Source organism: Pipra filicauda, unplaced genomic scaffold (assembly GCF_003945595.2).
Source record: "Pipra filicauda isolate LSUMZ 115617 unplaced genomic scaffold, ASM394559v2 scaffold343_size770392_pilon, whole genome shotgun sequence".
NCBI lineage: Eukaryota > Metazoa > Chordata > Aves > Passeriformes > Pipridae > Pipra > Pipra filicauda.
In genome coordinates this window covers 328,975-348,143 of record NW_024104469.1, presented here as the reverse complement: position 1 = coordinate 348,143, position 19,169 = coordinate 328,975, and the positions used below count along the sequence as shown (strand labels likewise).

The 19,169-nt window shown below is 51.9% G+C and overlaps 1 protein-coding gene across 7 annotated transcripts in view; it reads right to left on the bottom strand.

The window, feature by feature from the left end:
* Positions 1–19,169, bottom strand: part of CNTFR (ciliary neurotrophic factor receptor) — a 202,381-nt gene that overhangs the window by 11,948 nt on the left and 171,264 nt on the right. For all 7 annotated transcript variants that reach the window (XM_027722242.2, XM_027722244.2, XM_027722243.2 and 4 more), the window contains 3 exons: positions 11,967–12,084; positions 11,020–11,186; positions 3,755–3,918 (listed from right to left, as the gene is read on the bottom strand). In XM_027722242.2, the coding sequence (XP_027578043.1) occupies positions 3,755–3,918; positions 11,020–11,186; positions 11,967–12,084 (449 nt within the window). The remainder of the gene's footprint in view (positions 1–3,754; positions 3,919–11,019; positions 11,187–11,966; positions 12,085–19,169) is intronic.

Sequence of the window (19,169 nt, the reverse complement as noted above, 5' to 3'; positions counted from 1 at the left end):
ATCTGAAAGCATTGGGAGAGCTCGCTTGGGGCCAGGATGGGGCTATAAAACAGAAGAGGAAACCATGCTAATCTGGCTTGAATTACAAACTTAAAAGCAGGAGAAAAATAAAGGATACCCTAAACATTTAATGTTTTATATTTAGGAGACAGAAGGGGAGATTCTGCCAAAAGGAGAGAATAAAAAACCTGTTTAGGCTACAAATATCCATCTCTCTACTGGCAGCAGAGAAACCACCAGCCCCTCTTCCAGAAAGGGAAGAGTGTGACTTTAAAGTTGCTTGAGTTTCAGAGTGAGCTCAGTGCTGGTGGGGTGGAGGGGAGTCTTTGGCCACATGATGTGACATGATGTGACGTGGCTGCACCACCAACAGCTACAAAATGCCTGTGCCCACATTCGAGGGAGCTGCTGTGGAGTGGCACGATTTGGCACATGCTTCACTGCATGCCCATGTGAAAAATCATCATCATCATCTCTCCATGATATAACTCCGAGAGGACTTCACCGTAATTCCCAGAGCAAACTGCAACACGGGAGTTGCTAAGTGGCCTGAGCAGAAAAGCACTGCTGAGCAGGGGAAAGAGAGTGCAAATGGCATGCTGTGACTCAAACCCAATCTGCGAAGCGCTGGGAATGGGATGAGGGTATCCCCCACCTCTGGGTCAGCCCCAGAGATTGCTCGATGGGGTGGGATGCTTGGGCCAAGCATCACCTGACTTTCTCTGGGGGGGGAAACTGCATTTATGGCTCGCTTGCACAGTGGCAGTCTCGATAAGATCCTCCGCTCCTGCCACGGACAGCTTCATCTTCTGGTGCCAAGCCCTGGCATTATTAAAATCCTGAAAGGAAGAGCCTGGAAGAAAGCAGACGCTGATTGAATCAGGCCCTATGGTATTCGACAGCTCAACATCCATCTGATCCTATTAGTGCTCATTCAGTCCTGCCTGCCGAGGTGCTGTGCATAAATCAGACCCTGCAAAGATAACGGGAGGTGGAGAGGTGAAAGGGGAGATGCTTCTTCTGCCAAGAAACACCACGTGTGAGTGAGGCCTGTATGGATATTCCTCTCTCTGGGCAGCCTCCTATGCTTCTTTGTGGGTTTGCTCCTGCAGGGGTGCTGGGCTTCCCACGGGGCAGCCAAGGAGATGCTTAAAACCCACAGCTGATGCAGAGGTGGGTTGCCATGAGGAGGCAGGAACAGGCTCAGCCTGGGGACCTTGAGCACACAGGGATATGCTAGAACATACCCAACTCCTCCTGACTGTTGGCAGGGACTTCTCCTCACCCTGCTGAACTCCCAAGCTGTCCTGTTGTTGGCATGAAGGTTGTGTGGGCATAAAAACGAAGGGCCTTTCCATGCCAACAGCCAGTGGGGACAGTTAGAGCCAAGACGGGGAGCAGCTTGTGGCAGGAGACCTACACCTCCACAGGAATTAAGACACCCCCATGCAAGCACGGCATGTGTGACCACCTCATCCTTTCTCAGGGCACCTGTCCCTTTGAGGTGAGACAATACACCACCACCGTAGGACAAGTTGTCTGGCTGAGCTAGGTTTGGCCCTCCCAAACCATGTCCTTCCCTCTTCTGTCCGGATTTGGGGGAAAAGAGACACCCCACAAGATGACAACAAGAAATAAGTCAAGCAAAGAGTGCAGTGTGGCTTGCGCATGGTCCCACCATGCTGACATCGGTGGGGTTCATTTTTGGGTGCAAATGCCTGCATTTGCAGGGTGCCCGGCTGGGCTAAGCAGGCTGAATGTGTCAAGGGGGTCTGGGGCCAGAACAGCTCCAGCTGCTGCAGCAGTCCCATTCCGTGGTGTTTGGGAACTGATTGAATTAGGCTTTGCAAATAATTCATCTGATGAATAGTGGCAGTTTTCCTCAAATCATCTACAAATCAGATTTTTCATTACCCAGCCAGCAGGGCAGAGAGTCAGAAAACAAGGCTGGTACCTCACTTGCTGAATGCTTGCACTTGTTCACTGAGCAAATTATTCCCCAAACACTCTTCTCCATCCATCAGTGATAAGGAGCATGTCACTTGCAAGGTGATTCTGATTAAAAGCAGCACCCAGGGCTGGTGAACCTTCTCAAAATGCTGGGATATGAACCCTTCCCAGCCGTCCTTGCACCCACCATGACTGCTGGTACCTCAAGCTCTCTCTGAAGATATCTTTATACAGGAGAAATGAAGGTTTTTAATGACCAAGAACTGCCTTTTCCAACCAGAGTGGCCTTGCCACCAGTGTTGCCAACACCTCCATGTATTTCCCACCACCGCTGCCTGCCCAAGAGCACTGATGGACAGGCCACACCATCCCCTCAAGGCTCTGCGGAGAGGGAACTGTCATGGCTTGACCCCACAAATACTGTACCCAATACCCAGTGATGGAGAGACTGACCACCCTGGAGGTGTTGAGGTGGGAGGATATCTCACTGGTATTCCACCATTTTTGGGTGCAAATCAGGGTAGTTGGCTGGATCAGGTTGTGGTAGGGTAAAAAGATTAGCTTTTTCCACAATTTCCCACCTTGAAAAAACTGATGATGAGTTTGGCAATTGCTATTAAATCTTCCCCTTTTTGCACAGTTTCTACACTTGGAGCATTTCTCCCCCAAGTGACAAAAAGTACCTACAGAAAACTAACATCCAAACTCCACCTCTGCCTTCTTACCCCTCAGAATGCTCCCCAGATGCCCTCCCACTCTCAGGAGGGAAGCAAAGGGCAGAGAAACAATCAGGAATACCCTCTGATTTCCAAAGCCATCAGCAAACACTGCAATTTGAAACACGACCTGCAGCGCTGCTTCATCAAAAACCCAACCAACGCAAAAAGAAGTCGCTGAGACACCAACACCTTGCAGAGACACGAGCAAAGCCTCCCATCCCCTCCCACATTTCTCTCCCCAGGAAGAGCTGGTTGGGAGAAAATCTCGCTTGCTCCCTGACACCCAGGTGCTGGGGACGAGGCGCTGCCTCCTATTTGTCTTTTTTTTTTTTTTTTTTTTTTTTTTTTTTTTTTTTTTTTTTTTTTTTTTTTTTTTTTTTTTTTTTTTTTTTGCAAAATACTTTATCAAGCACTAAGCACCTAATTGGCTTTCGACTGGCCCTGCTCAGCACAGAGGGGATGCTGGATGAGCCATGCCAGCGTAGAAGCACCTTTCCTCAAGTGGCAGATTGCTTTCCTGCACAAGTCGAGCACACAAGCAGCGTGCAGAGGTAAAAAAAAAAAAAAAAAAGAAAGCCTGTTCGTTATCTTCCTGCAGTAACAAATGAAATCTGTCCTCCGGGCTGTCGAGGATTTCACCGACTATTTTTTTTAAAGAAACAAGAAATAAAAGTAAAAAATACGATAACATTGCAGCAATCACTCCGTGACTGTGCTCTGAGTTACAGCGAGAGGTATTTTATCTCCAGTTCAAAATCTAAATGTGGCAGAGGCGCATTTAAATGTGGTGACATTTATACTTTAAATGCCTTTTACATCTCGTTGGCAAGTTTTATATAGAACATATGTATGGAAACTAGGTAGGGGCTGTGGATGAAAATGTGAAGCAGGGAGAGCCTGCAGAGCCATTTGTAGGCAGTGTGAGCTAAAAAAAAAGACAGAGAGGAAGAGAAAAGGGACAAGAGAGGTTGCCTGGCCATAACTTTACAGTTTTTTTGTCCCTGAACCTTGTTCACAGTGCAACTTATTCCCAGTCACCAGCTCCCCCTGCTCTGTCCCATCCCACACAGTGCAGCATCACTTACGTGTTGCCACTGGTCCAGGATGAGAGGCCGATATCGCAGGAAGAACTTGAGCGGGAAAGACTCAGGGTCAGGCCAGGATGAGGGGTTTTGCCATGACACCTCCAGTCTCCGAGGGTTATTGGGCACGGGTTTGGCCACCACACTCTCCGGAGGGTCTGGCTTTACTGGAAGAGAAGACAAAAAGGTGGTTGGTAAAGCTTTGGATGTGGCATCCTTCCTTTATACCCCTTGGCACAGCTGGCTGGACTTTGCACCATGTGCTTTCCAAGGATAGCAGCCAACAAGCAGAACATCCTTTTCCCAAACTAATTAGATGCAAATCACCTTTTCTTGTCCAGGTCAGTGGCATGGCTGTCCTGGCTCAAAGTACCACCATTAAGAAGGTGCCAGTGCTGGCAGAAACAACCCGGCCTGGGCAGAGAGCATCCCTCCTGGACAGGGCTAATGAGGTCAGGGTGAGGAGCCCACCAAGCCCAAATCCTGCACTTTCATTGCACCTGTTGATTTCTGGGCGTGTGACCCACATTCAAACCCTCTTACTTCAGAGTGATGTGGCAGAGTTTAGCCCTTGGGTTTGGGGCTGGGGTTTTGGGCATTCAAAGCAATAGCAGAACATATTTGCTAAAGGGGAAGGCTTGCCCTGGTCACTTTCTACTCCAGGTCTCTCTCTCTCTGTCTGCCCTACTCTGCTTTTGGGATACAGGAATATTTTCTTGCTACCTGACATGTATTTGAAGTGAATATTAATTGGCTGTGAGCTATGCAACATGCTTTGATGTTGCAGTTACTTTCAGAGTGCCAGAAGCACATCGCAGACAGGCTGTGATGAACGTTGCTGCCTGTTGCAGAGCAAGCCTTGCTCCTTGCCAAGGGTTTGATCAATCCTGACAGCTCAAATTCCCAATTGAAACGGCAAATCTAAAAAAATTTGTGTACGCCCATGCTTCTCCTTTGCTCATAGCCAGAGAGGAGTTGGACACAGGGAGCTGGGCACACAGCTGTGCCAGAGGTGGAAGAGGGCTCTCTGTGCACTCTAAGAATAGCAATCCACGTGAGTCCTCATGTCCTGGGAAGGCCCTTAACCCTGTTTTGATGACCACATGCAGGTGAATGGATCCCTCTTGGCCTGAAAATCTCTGGATTGAGTAATGGTCCCCTAGCTCTGACCACCTCAAGAAGCAGCCTGTGAAGATGCCAGCATCAAACTCCACTGCCAAGCATGAAGCAGGAACACTAGGGCCATGGGGAGCCCCCTTCTGCCTAGCAGAGCTCCTGTTCTGCTCTCAGAGGTCTTCTCCATGCTGACCACAGGGTTCACCTGCTGTGGGCGGGAGGTGATGTCCACACAGGGGCTTTGCCTGCCCTGAGAGAGGAAGGAGGTGGTGAGTGAGCTGCTCCCTCGCTGGCCTGCCTGCCTGCTGCCTGCAGCCCTGTCCTGTGCAAGAAGGGCATCTCCCCCTTTGCTCAAATGGGACCACACACTGACGTGGGGCCAGTGTGCACCAAGTGGAGTCGAGTGTATGTTGCTCGCTGCCATCCTGCTCCAGAATGATGGTGGCATCGCGGCAACTGTCTCCAGGAAGACACCTTCCCTGTACCATTACTGCTTCCTCCTCTTACAAGAAACCAGCCTGTGATGCTTTCAGACACACTTTCTTGGCCATGGGGGGCTGCTGAAATTAAGCCACAGCCCAACTACCTTGGTAGAACCTGTTTCGCCTGAAACATAGCCCACCACCACCTCCCCAGCCTTCTTGCTCAGCACCCTGGCACTCACCCTGCTGCAGTCCTTCTTTACCATCATTTTCATCACCACCCTGACACCACCCTCTCCTGCCTCCCATCACCTTCCCTCTGTCACAGCGAGTGCAAGGACGGCTGGGCATTCCTCCATCCCCATGGCACCTGGTGCTCAGAGGATGCTCCAGAGGCTCAGGGAGTGGCTGGTAAGGAAGCACTCATGTGCCTGACCACGGGTGCCTTGTGCCACCCTCCCAGCACCCATTGACCACTCTCTGTGGCAGGACAGGACATGATTTTCCATTTACAGCTTTAACCTCAGCAGGAGGACTTGCTGGGGCTGTGCTGTGCTGAGCTACTCCAGATGGCTCTGCAATTCCTACGTTTGCTTTGAATCCCAGGGCTCGGGCTGGACATCAGCTTCCATCGACAGGGACTTGGAGTCCAAACACATACGGAAAAGTATAAATCCAGCACTGGCTCAGCAGGCTTGGTTTGCAAACAAAAATCTGTTTGGCTGAATGAATGCAGATGACTGTGAACTGCAGCTCTGCAGTGAGGAAGTGCAAAGGAAAGTGCAGGCTTAGGGGTGGACGTAATGGATACTCCCTGGGGTAACACAGGGAGCCTGGTCCTGGTTTTTAGTATGCCAGCCTGGAGGGATGCTTAAATTCAGTCGTGCTGGGCAAGGCAAATGCACTTGGGCAGCAATGAGAAATGTGATGGTTGGAGGAAGTCAGAAAAAAGGGTGCCCTGATGCTGAGGTGGGAGTCACCTGCCCATTTTGCAGGGATGTGACTGTAGCCCGGCTCCCGTGGGTTGGAGACTGTTCCTGGTGCATAGAAGAAGGCTGCCCTGGCTCCAAGCACATGTTCCTGGCTGTGACAAGGCTTCAAACAACACTGTGGGTTAATGGGAAAACCAGCAGTCCCTGCTACCTCCCCATGTGTCCCTCCATCCATGGGACTCCAGCCCAGGCTAGAGAGCACAGCAGTACCAACCCCTCCAAAAGCACAAAGCCAAATCTGCCACATCCCTCCAAGGCAGTGGGGACACAACAGCCAGGAGAGGTGACTGCACCTCCAACAGCCTGTCCAGAGAGGATAGACCTATGTCTCCTAGAACAGACATCATGGGAAACACCTGGACTAGTCCCATAGGGGCCAGTTGAGGAGCAAGGAGAGACAGGGTGTATCCAGCCCCTTGATTTCTATGTGACCTTGAAGGAGTCCTTTATCCCCTGGAGCCTCCTGGGTCCCTGCTCCCCAGACAGGGACAAGCGCTCCTCCTTCCCCAGCCTTTGTCTGCCTTCATTCAGCCTGCACATGTGAGGCAGGGGCTGTCTGGATGTACATCAGCCAGCATAATAGAGCCCTGTCCTCACCGAGGGCCTGCAGGCAGTAACGTAATAAAAGCAGTAATAGTAATAATAATAATGGATGATGGGCATTAGGCTGAGTACTGGTTAAGCGGCTATAAAACCAGATGTAATATTATCCTGCAGAGCTGAGGGAGCATCATCAGACATTCCTGGGAAGGGGACTTGGCCAGGAGGCTACTCACAGCTCTTCCCACTTGGTTTTTGGCTGCTGTGTCCAAGCAAGGGTTTGGAGCGCAAGAGGAGCATCTGAGAGCAGCTTTTCTTTAAGGCGCTGCATGCTGATGCTTAACCGTGAGTCTTTAGCTATCCATTGCCCCTGGCTGTTGTCAGACATGCCTCAAAATGAAGGTGGCAGTTCAAGAAAGGCAGCCGAGACCCTGTGGCAGAGAGCAGCCCGCCGCCCAACCCATCTCTCCAACAAGCACTAAAATGGATCCCTTGCGGCCATTAAATATCCCCTGGCATTTTCCATGAGCAGAGGGATATTAAACTCCATGTCTTAGCCAAATGTCAGTCTAGGTAATTTAATTCTGCCTCCCTAAGTAGTATGAATTGAACTGACCTTCTGCTTAGGCAACTGTATACCCGTGTTCAAAGACTCCAAATTTCATACAGACATGGGCACGTTTGTGCTCGTGCAGCCTCTCTGAGATGCTCTGCATCTTCATCACCACAGAGCTGGAGCTAGGACAATCAAATGACCTTCTCAAGGTCACACAGGACATGGGCAGCAGACATGGGGAAGGTACCCATGCCTGCAAGGCCCCATCCAAGGCTGCCTTCCTCCTTTTAATGCTGTGCATCTTCCGATATTTTCCCCCAGGATCACGAGGATAAAAGTGGGGAGATGGGATGCTTGTGGTGATGGTGTTCTGGCTTTCCTGGTGGATATAAAAACCAGCTACCTGGTTATTGGGCTGAAACACAAGTGAGGAAGGTTGGCTTGTGTCCTGGAGCATCACAAATGTTCCCATGCTGTCCCAGCCATCACGGAGGAGGTGGCCACTCCTGACACACCATCTCACTCCTCCCTGGTATTTGCCTCTGCCTCTCGGCCCTCTCCCATCCAGCCCCTTTCCCACCTCCTCCTGCCTGAGGCTGGAGCGCTGCTGTCTATAAGGTTTTGCAGAACCTCCTCACACTCACCTTTACCAATATCAATACTTCTGCAGAAGACGTAATTATGAAAACAAATTCCAGGAGCAAGATGAGGAGGAAGGCAGCCCGGATCTCCTACCAATGGGAGATGGGGCCCAGGGGGCCAGAAAAGCTTTTCCAGTCATCATTGAAAATGACAAAGCAGAGTGACCCTTCGCAGCTGGCTGCTAATAACCAGCACGGCACGACTGCCAGCAAGGCATGGGCTCAGGACAGCAAAAGAAAGTACCAATCATTTTCCACTCAATTAGAGACCATCTTCCGAGCAGCTGGGGAAGGGATTTTCTGCTGTGGGCTCCCGGGAGGGAGCAAGGAGAGAGGAATAAAAACCAAAGCAGGTCACTCCTTCCCAGGGGGTTTTTTGTGCTTGCCCAGGCTGAGTGGGTGGTCCAACCCAGCAGTGGGTCTGCTCCTGGCTCAGATGGTGCTGGGAGGGAGAGCTGCTTGCCCTGCACTGCTCCGGATTGCTCCGTGCCCAGTAGGGCACGAGATCAGAACTTCACGGCGGGAGTTTAACCTCCATGCAGAAGGTATGACGCTTTTCTCTAAGCTAAGGGAAAAACAGAAGGCATGCTCTGACAACCCCAGCCCATGGGGTTTAGAAGAAGCATCACACAGGTGCTGGTTGACAATGTCTCTTCATTTTAGCGGGTTGTGTCCAGATGTTGCAATGTTCCCACTCAGCACTTTTTCAACGAGCCGGAGCAGCGGCTTTGCCCTGAGCCATGAGTTTTCCACCTCTTCACTTAGCAGAGGGAAACCCAGAAAAATTTCCAAGATGAGATCTTATCAACCCTGCTAATGCTAGTGGAGATCCCCAGAAAACCTATCAGGTGCTATATCCACACCTCCAGCACCCACCATACTGGAACATAGTACTGGATTGCAACTGCAGAGAGGGGAGCTGGAAGAGGCACTGAACCTTCTGTAAGGACAGCAGCCAACCTGGGGCAAAACTGCGGAGCGAAATGCACTAACACAGTGCTCTCGTTTTAACTGGAAACACCAGGATGGCAAAGCTCCACTCGGGGTAGGTGGCTGCTGTTCAGAAGCAGCCGAGTTCATCCTATAAAGACTCTGCTAAGCTTCCTGACTGCCTTCTTCAGCACTCTGTTACCACCCTCTCTGTGCTACTTATCCATGGTGTCCATACTAAGTCCTGAGGAGATTCTAAGGCCATTAGATGCTGAATTGGTTATGGGAGAGGGCTGGTGGCAGGGTGCAAGACATGGCCCTTCCTATCAGCATCAGCCCATCACCCCTTCCCCAGGTGCCATCCTGGAGCATCTGCCAGGCAATGCTGGGTGGTCTCGTCTCCCACTGCAAATGCTGGGATGTGTCCAGGCACCCTGCACCTCTCCAGGCACTCTTGCGAGAGACAGCCATAGTACACCCATGCTAAGGGCTGGCCTGGGGCAGCTGGCCTCTGCTGGCCACTCCTCCGACCTGGGTTGAGTTCAGACTGCTGGGCTGGATCTGGCTTGTGCTGGTGCTGGGATGCCCGAGGCTTGCAGCTGGGTGTGCTTCCCAGGGGAGTTACCCTTGTGTGCTGGATGGAGGACCAGATGTTTGGGAAGCCAGGCAGGGCATGGGTGGGATGCAGATGTTACAAGAGGATGCCCTGAACTCCTACAGGAGGGAATGCAAGGAACTTGGAAAATGCAGCTTAATTGCTGTCCTGGGCCCTGCAGGCTGGAGGTTACCTTCATTTTTAAGGAGTGTATCTTCCACAAACACAACAATTTCCATTTAAAGGCACTCCAGTGACTGAAACTCCACCACTTTCCCACTAAGCTCCCTGCCTTGTTAGCAATGTTCCCAAAGCATCCTGCTCTGTTCAGAGCTGGCACCTTGCTTCTTGTTCACTATTTTCCAGGATTTGGAGTAGAAAGGAAAACCTGGGATACCAGTGGAGCTCCTCTTCTTGTACTCTGGTACTTCCGGCTTCTCTGGACTGGGATGTGTAGCACACCGAAGGCGAAGAACAACTGCTGGCTGCACTTCAATGATTCATTTATTTGTTTTTCTGGTCCAGTAATTGCCACATGTAACCAGCAAATTGTTTTTCAACGTATTCCTGAACTCTACGCTCTCCTATTTTTCCCGTTCTTTGAGGATGTCACAGCACCAGCTGTAATCTGGCTTTGGCTGGTGGCAAAAGCTGCCTGTTTTGCTGTGTCTGGCACTCAGTTCCTCGGTTCATGCCTGCCCTTCACGGTCAGAGCATCATCTCCACCGTGGGTCTGGACATGGTTGGGCAGAATCCCTGCGGCACAGCCCGAGACATGGACATCTCAGCTCCCAGAGCCTCCCACTCCCTGTCTCACACTGCACAGCGTCTGATGCCCTGATGGGGCAGTGAAGGGGTGCAAAAAGCGGAATAGGGTTTTTAGGAGCATACTGGGCAAGGGCTGGGGGAGGCTGACTGTGGGAGAACTTCATCCTGACTAAGGATGGAGGGAAGTGAATGGGACATTTTAATTTCCTTCCACTCCTAATTCCCAGGACTGCTTCCAGCACAAACACCTCTCTTTTAGGGACACTCTGAGGGGTAAGATGGGCAACACCACTTGGACCACACAATTTTAACATGTCTCTGCCCTGGTACGTGGCAGCCACTTCCCAGTCTCCCAAGCAGGGAGGAGCTCAGCAACCATGGGCGATCTGGACCACTGGGGATGGGACCACGCAGGGCACCAGGCCACTGATGTGACCAGCATGGAGGCTGCTGTGGCCATCCTGCTTGGCTCCCCCAGGATGCTCAGGTGCTGGCATCAGTTACAGCAGGGCCATGAGAATGAGAGGGTCATGGGGAGGATGCCAGCATGGCTCAGACCCCGTCTCCATCTCATGCATGGATAGGCAGAGACTCCACTTGGAGAGCCAATCCTTTCCCCATCCCGTCTCCCCAGTGGGCGACGCTGAGCACAGAGCAAGCCAACCCCAACACCACCTTGGAGAGGCCAGTTGTTGCCGTGGAAGTTACCTATGGCGAACTCGTCAAAGGTGACAGTGGTGTAGTTTTTGCCCAGAGCATTCGTGACTGTCAGAGTCACCTTGTACTTCACCGTTGAGAAGAGTTGGAGGTATCTGATGTGACACCTGTTTTTGGGAACTGCATCCTTCTCACAGACCATCTCTTTTGTGCCGTGTCTGGAAAGCAGAGGTGAGAATAGCTGTTACCTATGGACGCATCCAAGCTGCTGGAGGAAGCTGCAGAGTAAGCATCTCTGTGTCCTCACTAAGCCCACGGCCCCCATGCACCAGCCTCTGCCACAGCCAAAGGGGCTGCTTTCCTCCTGCCAGGAAATTGGGTAGGCTCCTGTGTGTGATGTTTTATCCTAAGCCTACACAGAGACTGCAGTAAATGTCCTCACGCTGGCTTCAAGGAAAGGATGGGACCCTGCTAGGGTTGGGGTTGGGTCTGCCTCTCCCACGAGAGGAAGAAGATAATGCATGGCACCAGCCTGTATAAGGGCTGTGCCAGAACTCAGGCATGGGGGGGAATGATGCCATGCCATGGCCTTTTCTAGCTGAGAGACACTGCTGCTGCACAAACATAGCCAGACTACAGCAGGAAAGTGTGTGGATGTGCCAAATGTCTCAAAAACCAGCAGGCACCACCTCCACTGCAGACAACTGGTGCAGAGAGGATGTCTTGGGAGGCATGGAGAGGGGACCTGGGAGATGGGGACTTTCCTTGTCCCCTCTAGGGAAATCAAAACTTTCTTGGCACAATGCCCCAGTCCCAAGCATCAGGTTTGTATGTCCCTGAAACATCCTTCCCCAGCTCCATTTTTGGAACACTGATCCCATATGCTCAGCACAGGTCAGACTCACTGCCCCAAGACTTCATGGCACTACTTGAGACCTGCTCCAGGCTGCAGGGACTAAAACTCGCCCCATTGCCACCCTCCCTTCCCAGACACTTACATGACGGAGATGTTGAATATGTTGGGGATGTAGGTGGGCGTAGGCAGGTGCCAGCTGCAGTAGAAACCCTTCGGGTAGTTGTTGGATCGGCACATCAGCACTGGCTCCCTCGGTGGGGCTGCCAGGGAAAGAGAAAAGTAATTACCTGCTGAGGAGGGGTTATCACCAGGTTCCGAGCAAGGGAATGACCCTACCGCTGTCAGCCTGGGAGGAAAGAGTTTGCAATGGGAGCCTGATCTGTGTTTATCAGTTGCTGGAAGTATTTGGGGGTCTTTGTCCCATGCATGGTGCTGAGGTCCCCCATGAGACCTTACTTTGGACTGGGCTGTGCACAGCAGCTCCCCTTCTCCCTGGGCAGCTCACCATTAATGAGAGATGGAGTGACAGAGGGGGTTGGCAGGTACCCGGGGAAATTATCTTCCAGGCTGCAACAGAGATGTTGCTGATGAGGAGGAGGTGCTGCTCTCTTGACCCCATTAAGCTACACTGCTCTCAGCTTTCTCTGCCACATCCCTGGGGAGTGATAAACTTGTTGAGGGATGATCCTCCAAAAGACTAGAGGGAGGATGAAGGACCCCTGGCAAGATGACGAGTAACAATGTGAAACCAGCAGAAAAAATTCAGCTCTGCAGGCAGATTAGCAGTGTTAATGCTTTTGGCATGGGGCAGAGCATCCCATCCCAGGGCTCTGCCTCCCAAGAGACAACTGGAGACAGGATGAGAGCACCCAGTGGGAGCAGCCTTCCTCTGGCCTCGTTAGCTGGTCCTAGACATCAGAGTCAGAAGAGAATTTAAACCCACACTGCATTTGGCTTTCCTGGACATCCTGCTCTTTGCAGCAGAACAGCCAGAGCTGCAGAAATACTTTGCAAAATGCCGAAGGCCAGCGCTGGCAGAGGATGAGATGTGATACCTTTCAGCTGATACATTTTGTCCTTGTTGTTAAAAATTTTAACTGACCTGATGCTGAGGTCAACTCCTCTCAGTACCTGGGCACTTGCATTGCTAAGAGCAGAGTCTGGCTCCAACTGCAGCACCCTGGCACAGTGCCTTGCCATTAAATACACTCCCGGGGCTGGATGTGCACCACGTGTCTCTGCCCATGGCAGGGGGCTTAGAATGAGATGGTCTTTAAGGTCCCTTCCAACCCAGATCATTCTGTGATTCCATGATTCTATGATGTTGGTTCAGGGAATCCATGCACCAGTCTAACACTCCTCTGCCTGCTGTGCCAGAGGCATAAAGGGTGGAGGAGTCAGTGCCTTTGTTGCACCAGAAGGAGGCCAAAACCTGAAGCATCAACAGAAAATGGGGCATCCCGGCAGCCATATCTTGCAATTCCCCAATGTGTGTGCAGCCCTGCAGAGCTGCAGGTGTTTGGGAGGTCTCTTCGGACCACTTAGGCACAGCCCAGGTCTCACTAGCATAACACCCTCAAGGACACATCCAGGACCAGAGCAGGACCCTGATGGGCAGCAGCAGACACCTGGAGAGGGCCAATCCAGCTGGTTTGCCATGAGCACAGACTGCCAGGGCAGGATGCTGGGATCTTGGCTCAGCATTGCACAGCAGAGCCCAGGCTCAGGAAAGAAAGATGGCTTTTTCTAGAAAAGTTTGGGGGGGGGAATGCAATGAGCTCCAGCTGCAGCTGGAGTCTACAGAGTCTACTACAGTCTGCTGAGGGGAAACTGAGGCACAAGGCTTGCACACCTGCCAGCACCCCTGGGGCAGGGCTGAGAGGGAGCCAGCAGATGACAAGAGAGCCAAGGGCAGCAGTGTCAGGGAGCAGGGAGAAGGAGAAGGAGAGGGAGAGGGAGTGGAGGGGGCCAGCAGGAGGGAAGGCTGTGCTGCTCCGCTCCGTGTGTTCCTCCTAATGGCTATTTCAGCCTTCAGCCGACAGACGAAGGCCAGAGTCTGGTTAATGAGCCTCCCAGTTAAATTATTCAAGCAGACCCTCCACAGCAAAACAGAGTGGCTAATCGCAAGGCCAGAGATAAGAGCCTGATCCCTGCTACAGCTCTATCCTCTGCCTCCTCGCAGGCTCCTTAACCCTTTCCCTGCCTCTCCGGGGAAGGGGGGAGCAAACGCAGCATTGCCCTTTGCAGGATGCAGTGGGGGTTCTGGAAGTGTTCCGGAGGGGCTGAAGGGGTGCACGCAGTTTAGGGGCAGCCTTTGGGGCCCAGGTGACCGCGTGGTGGCACTGTGGGCTAACAGCACCTGCCCGGCCCCCGGCAAACAGGGTTGGGGCTGGGAATGCTACTTAGGGACGCTGGAGAAGCTGGGGACACTAGGGATGCTACCGCGAGCGTCTCGCCCATTTGCTGCTTGTGTTCAGCTGTCCCGCTCGGAACCGAGAGACGCCGGGAAGCCAGGCAGAAGCAGACGGGGCTTTTTCGAGCATCCTTGTAGTCCCGCAGGATCCAATCCTACCTGCAAGGCCCCAGATGCTGCACTGCTACTGTGTCACTAGTAGTCCATCTGAGGATAATTTACCTCCATTGTCTCCAGTATTACCCCTGATATGGCTCTTTGTGATCTGTGCTAATTCCTCCACTGAGGAGGCTGGGGTGGGCTCATGCCTCCAGGTTTGCTTTGCTGGGAGAAGGTGGGGGCTGACCAAGCTGCCCCCTGCTTCCAGCCCACTCTGCAGCAGCCTTTGAAGATACCCCATTTTCACAGCCTTGAATGCCTTGAAAATCCTGCCCTCTGCTTCAGGACTGGGGCCCCAAATGCAGCCCCAACCCTCTGCGTCCACAGCACACTCCACCTTTCATCCTCTAGTGCCTTTTAGCAAGCCAGGGGTGGAAGAAGAGGCTGAGGAAGGGGGCAAAACCACCCTTGCATCTCTGCCCTCCTGATGCAGAGTTCAAGCACAGATGCAGCTGAAGGGATGCTGCTGCCCCAGCAGCTGTCTTGCCCCAGCTATCACCCTCTCTTTCTGGGCAGACACAAGCTGTCTCACAGGGACACTCCTGCAACCTCCATCTCTGCAAAGAGCCATCGGTCCCAGAGCCACAGGCATTTCGGGAGGGGGTTGTCATGCAACTACCCCATTTTCCACCTTGATGGGGAGTAAATCCACCCCACAGGAGAGAGCAGGGCCAGTGCAATGTGCCACTTGGAGCCGTGACCACGACAACACATGAGTGACTGTGATCACGACTGCCAGGCACCACGGAGGAGAGGACTGCAAGCCCCTTCTCAGCTGCCTTGGTGCACTGGGAGGGCTCTTTTTGCCCACTCTGTCTTTTCCAAGCTGGTGGCAGGGCCCTCATCTCCCTGTGGGATATGGTGTCTTGCAACCTAGTTCCTCTCCCCTCCTCTCCCATGAAAGGCGCTCGCTGGCACAGCTCATGCTGCCCATCAAAGGCTCTTAAAGACAGCAAATAAAATTGCAGGCTCCAATCGATCCGGCACTCTGTAATGCTGTCTTTGGAGGTGGGCCAGCCCATCAGGCCGACAGAGAGAGCAAGAAAGGCAGTGGAGCAAAACAAAGCCATCAAGGGAGCAGCCTTAAAGGCTTTTTCTGCCCTGAGGCTTTGGGCAGTGCTTCTGGGTGTGGGGTGTCCTGCTCCAACCTCCTTCATTCTCCTCCAGATGATGTCCAGCTCTCAGCACCTGCCCCACGCCAAAACCAGCCCAAGTAACACAATGAGCCACTTGGGCACTTCTCTCCTGCACACAGCCTCCTTAATCCTGACAAATATTTACTTCCCTGTCGCTTCATGGAGCTGCTGAACTATGTAAAGGCAGAGCTCCTTTCCTTTCGCCACAAACAGTGCCTGCCCTCTCTAATCTGTCTGTTAACCTCTCGCATGGCAGGAAGCCACTTCTCCCACGTGCTCTGCTGATGTCCTCTGCTCTGCTGATGTCCTCTCTGGAAACCTGGTGTGTTTAATGCCTGGCTGTGGCAGCTTCCCAGAGGCTTGAGCTGCAACCAGCCTTGTTGCAAAAGCTGAGGGTGAGGGGATGAAAGGCTGCACCAGAGCCAAGTGTATCCCACATGGGCATGCTGCTCTCAAGCAGTTCCAGCAGAATATGGGGCTGCAACAGGCAGCAAAACCTGGGCCCAGGGTCATCATCTCTGAAGACCCCACAAAAGACTAATGGCAGGGATGGAGTTGGCTTTCCAACCACACAGTGCCCAGTGTTTTGCATCCTTTTAACCTCTGTCTCTCTCGCTTGCTGGAAACAGCTGTTGCTTGACCAGCTCCAGCACCCCTGCTCAGCTGGTAAGAGCACAACAAGTGGACCTTGAGGATGAAACAGCTCTCGATGCATCAGCACAGATACACATTTTTGTTTCCCTCCTCATCTCTAAAGCCCAGTTATCCTTGTACCCTGAGTCCCACTGTGCAGAGGAAAAGTGTGACCAATCCATTTTAAAAACCACTAAAAATGATCTACAAGAGCTTTTCCTAACTCTGCTAGGTCATGAGATAATGGACATTAAAATCATGACATTTTTATATATAGAAAAGTTATTTTAGGTCACTTTTAGAGGTTTCTGAAATGGATCAGTTATAATTTTCCTCTCCTGCTGAGGGCTGAACGTACTAAAGATGCCTTGCTCCACAGGTGGAGGAATACAAAAAATAGTGCCAATAAAAGTTTTAAGAGGCCTCTCAAACACTTCTGTAGGAGGTATTTTTTCTGGTGCACTCGGGGCACATTCAGGCGCTGGGCTGATGGGGGATAATGAGCCTATAGTGTGCTTTTGGGGTCACCTGCATAACTCATCATCTCTGTCTTGGACCAGCAAAGGCTCCAGAGTCCCTTGCAGCAGCATGTGCTTGTGCTAGAGGTACAGCTGTGACACAACCTGCCTGCACATGGGCAGGACCCCTGTGCTGCCCTGTGCTAGGGAACAATCCCAGAACCAATACTGTTTGCTGCCAGACTCCTGCTGTTTGCATCCTGGCCTCTCCCCAGTGCCCACTGCAGGACTGCTGCCCAATCTCTTGTCTGTGCCTAACATACCCTCCATATCATCACCCACCGACTTTTTTGGCACCACAGCCATGACCTTGCAGGCTGTGAGTATGTACTGATGAGTAAAAAGGCAGATGAGTGACCAAAAGGAAAGCTGCAGAGGCCAGAGGGCACAACAGGGACCCACCTGGGAGTGAGATGCCAGCACTGAGCATGTGGGCAAATGTGCACAAGAGCAGCAGACCCCTCACGTCTACACGCACATCAACACAGATGCTTTTGTTATGCACATGCTGGCTGCAAGCATGATGTATTATTTATCTAATGCTGTTTTTCTAAAATTGTGTACAGCAAGCTGGTAGGAAACAACAAAGAAAACAATGATGAATAAATCATATTTTTACTGCCAGGTGGATCAGGGGAGCATCCTTCTGCCATGCACCACCTGCGCTGGAGTGCAGCATGGCTGTGGCTGGGGACAGTGCCTTCCATCAATCCAAATGTTTGGATATGGCTGTGTTTTGTTGCTGGTGAAAGGGATGAAGGTGAAGCTTTGATTTTGCTCTGATTCCCCTTGTCCAGTTGTTCTTGGGTAAGTATGAGGATGAGAAAGGGTGCAAAGGACAGCAGTGGGGTGGTGCGTAGGCAGGTGATGCTCCCTATGTTCTGGGAACATCATGTTCATAGCCACTGCTTCTTCAAGAAGGATAAAGCAAGGGTTTGGCTTTGGTTTGATGGTTTTGTTTGTTTGTTTTTTAATTAATGAGGCAAAATTCATTTGAGAGAGAATTAGAGAACCCAGGAGTGCAGGGGCACAGAGTGAGATGGGTTTGTTCCTCATTGACCTCCTGGGTGACCTGGGCAAGTGTTGGAGACAGGGTTTACGTCTCTCCCTTTCAGTCTAAGCCACCCCAACCTTAGCAAGTGGACATTTTAAGGAAGACATTCCTCCCGCTTGAAATTAGACACTGAAGACATACCCCTCTGGACTGTAAGCCATCCCAGCTGACACTAGAATTGTCCACATTCAGCCAGCACCTGGCCCAGTCCTGACACTCATAGGATGCAGCACCTCCCTGGTAGCTCCCAACAGGGGCCAGGGACAGCTACAGCTGTAGCCAAAGTCCCCTGACCCTGCTACCATCTAGGAGCCAGCTCCCCAGCCTCAAAGAGCAAGAATTTATTCCCCAGAAGGTGCTGGAGAAAAAGGTGGACTCAGCAAAAGATAAATTTCTAAAAGGCCCTGTTTTACACTGATTGGGACTCATAAACCAAGCTATGGATTTTCTCATTTCCCTTGCAGAAAATTCAGTGAACACGGCAAGAGGCAACGCTGTAAATTTTTGGGTAGGGCATTATTCATAGAGAGGAACGTCCCACTTTCAAGCCCATGTAGCAGGGCAAGCTCCTGGTGTGATAAGAGGCTCACTGGAGTTTGCTTCATCCCACACTGCACGAGGCCATGCTGTTTGCAGCACAGCAGAGGTGCTCTTCAACCTGACCACTCTCCAAGCTTCAGAAAATTAGTGAGCAAGCCTCACAGCCCCAGTCTGTGAGAGGAAAGAGCAAGAGAAGAGGGGCTGTGAGAACTGCGGCTAGGGGGGGGTTGGATGGCTGGCATGGCAACTGTCTCTGGAGATGCTCCTCAAAATGTGGGATTTAGGCAGGAGAAGCCATCTGGCATCCTGCACCCATGACAGACCCCCTTCTTCCCCCTCTGTCCAGCAGCGCTGGTACTGGACAGCATTGCTGTCCAAAGGAAAATGACCATGAGTCCTTGGAGATCCTGCCCAGCACACTAGCACCCCAATCCCTAACTGTGCTCCTGCAGTTGACTTCGTCCCCCATGGAACAGGATTCTGGGCTAGATGCCTTAGGGACGGATGTACAGCAGGGCTGCTGGGCACCTCCAGCCTTCACTTGGGACTGCATCACAGGGGAAAGTCCCCACTAAACCCCCTGTCCTCCACCAGAACCCAAAGAGCAGCTTTGTTCTGAAACAATATTAAATATTGAACAAAAGAAAGCAAATCTGTTATCTGGGATAATTGTGAGTAAATAAAACATTTAACCAAACCAAATGCAGCTGTTTCTACTTGGAGCCGGCACAACAGCAGGGAAGCCAGCTCAGCTACTCTGCATCCTCGTTACGGCAGCTGATTATTGTTTTGTGTATAACAGTAGCACCGCCAGTCCTCGAGCGGGGCCGGGGTTCGCCGTGCTCGGTGCGGCACCCCCGGGATGGGGGCACCGTGAAGGCGGGATGCGGCG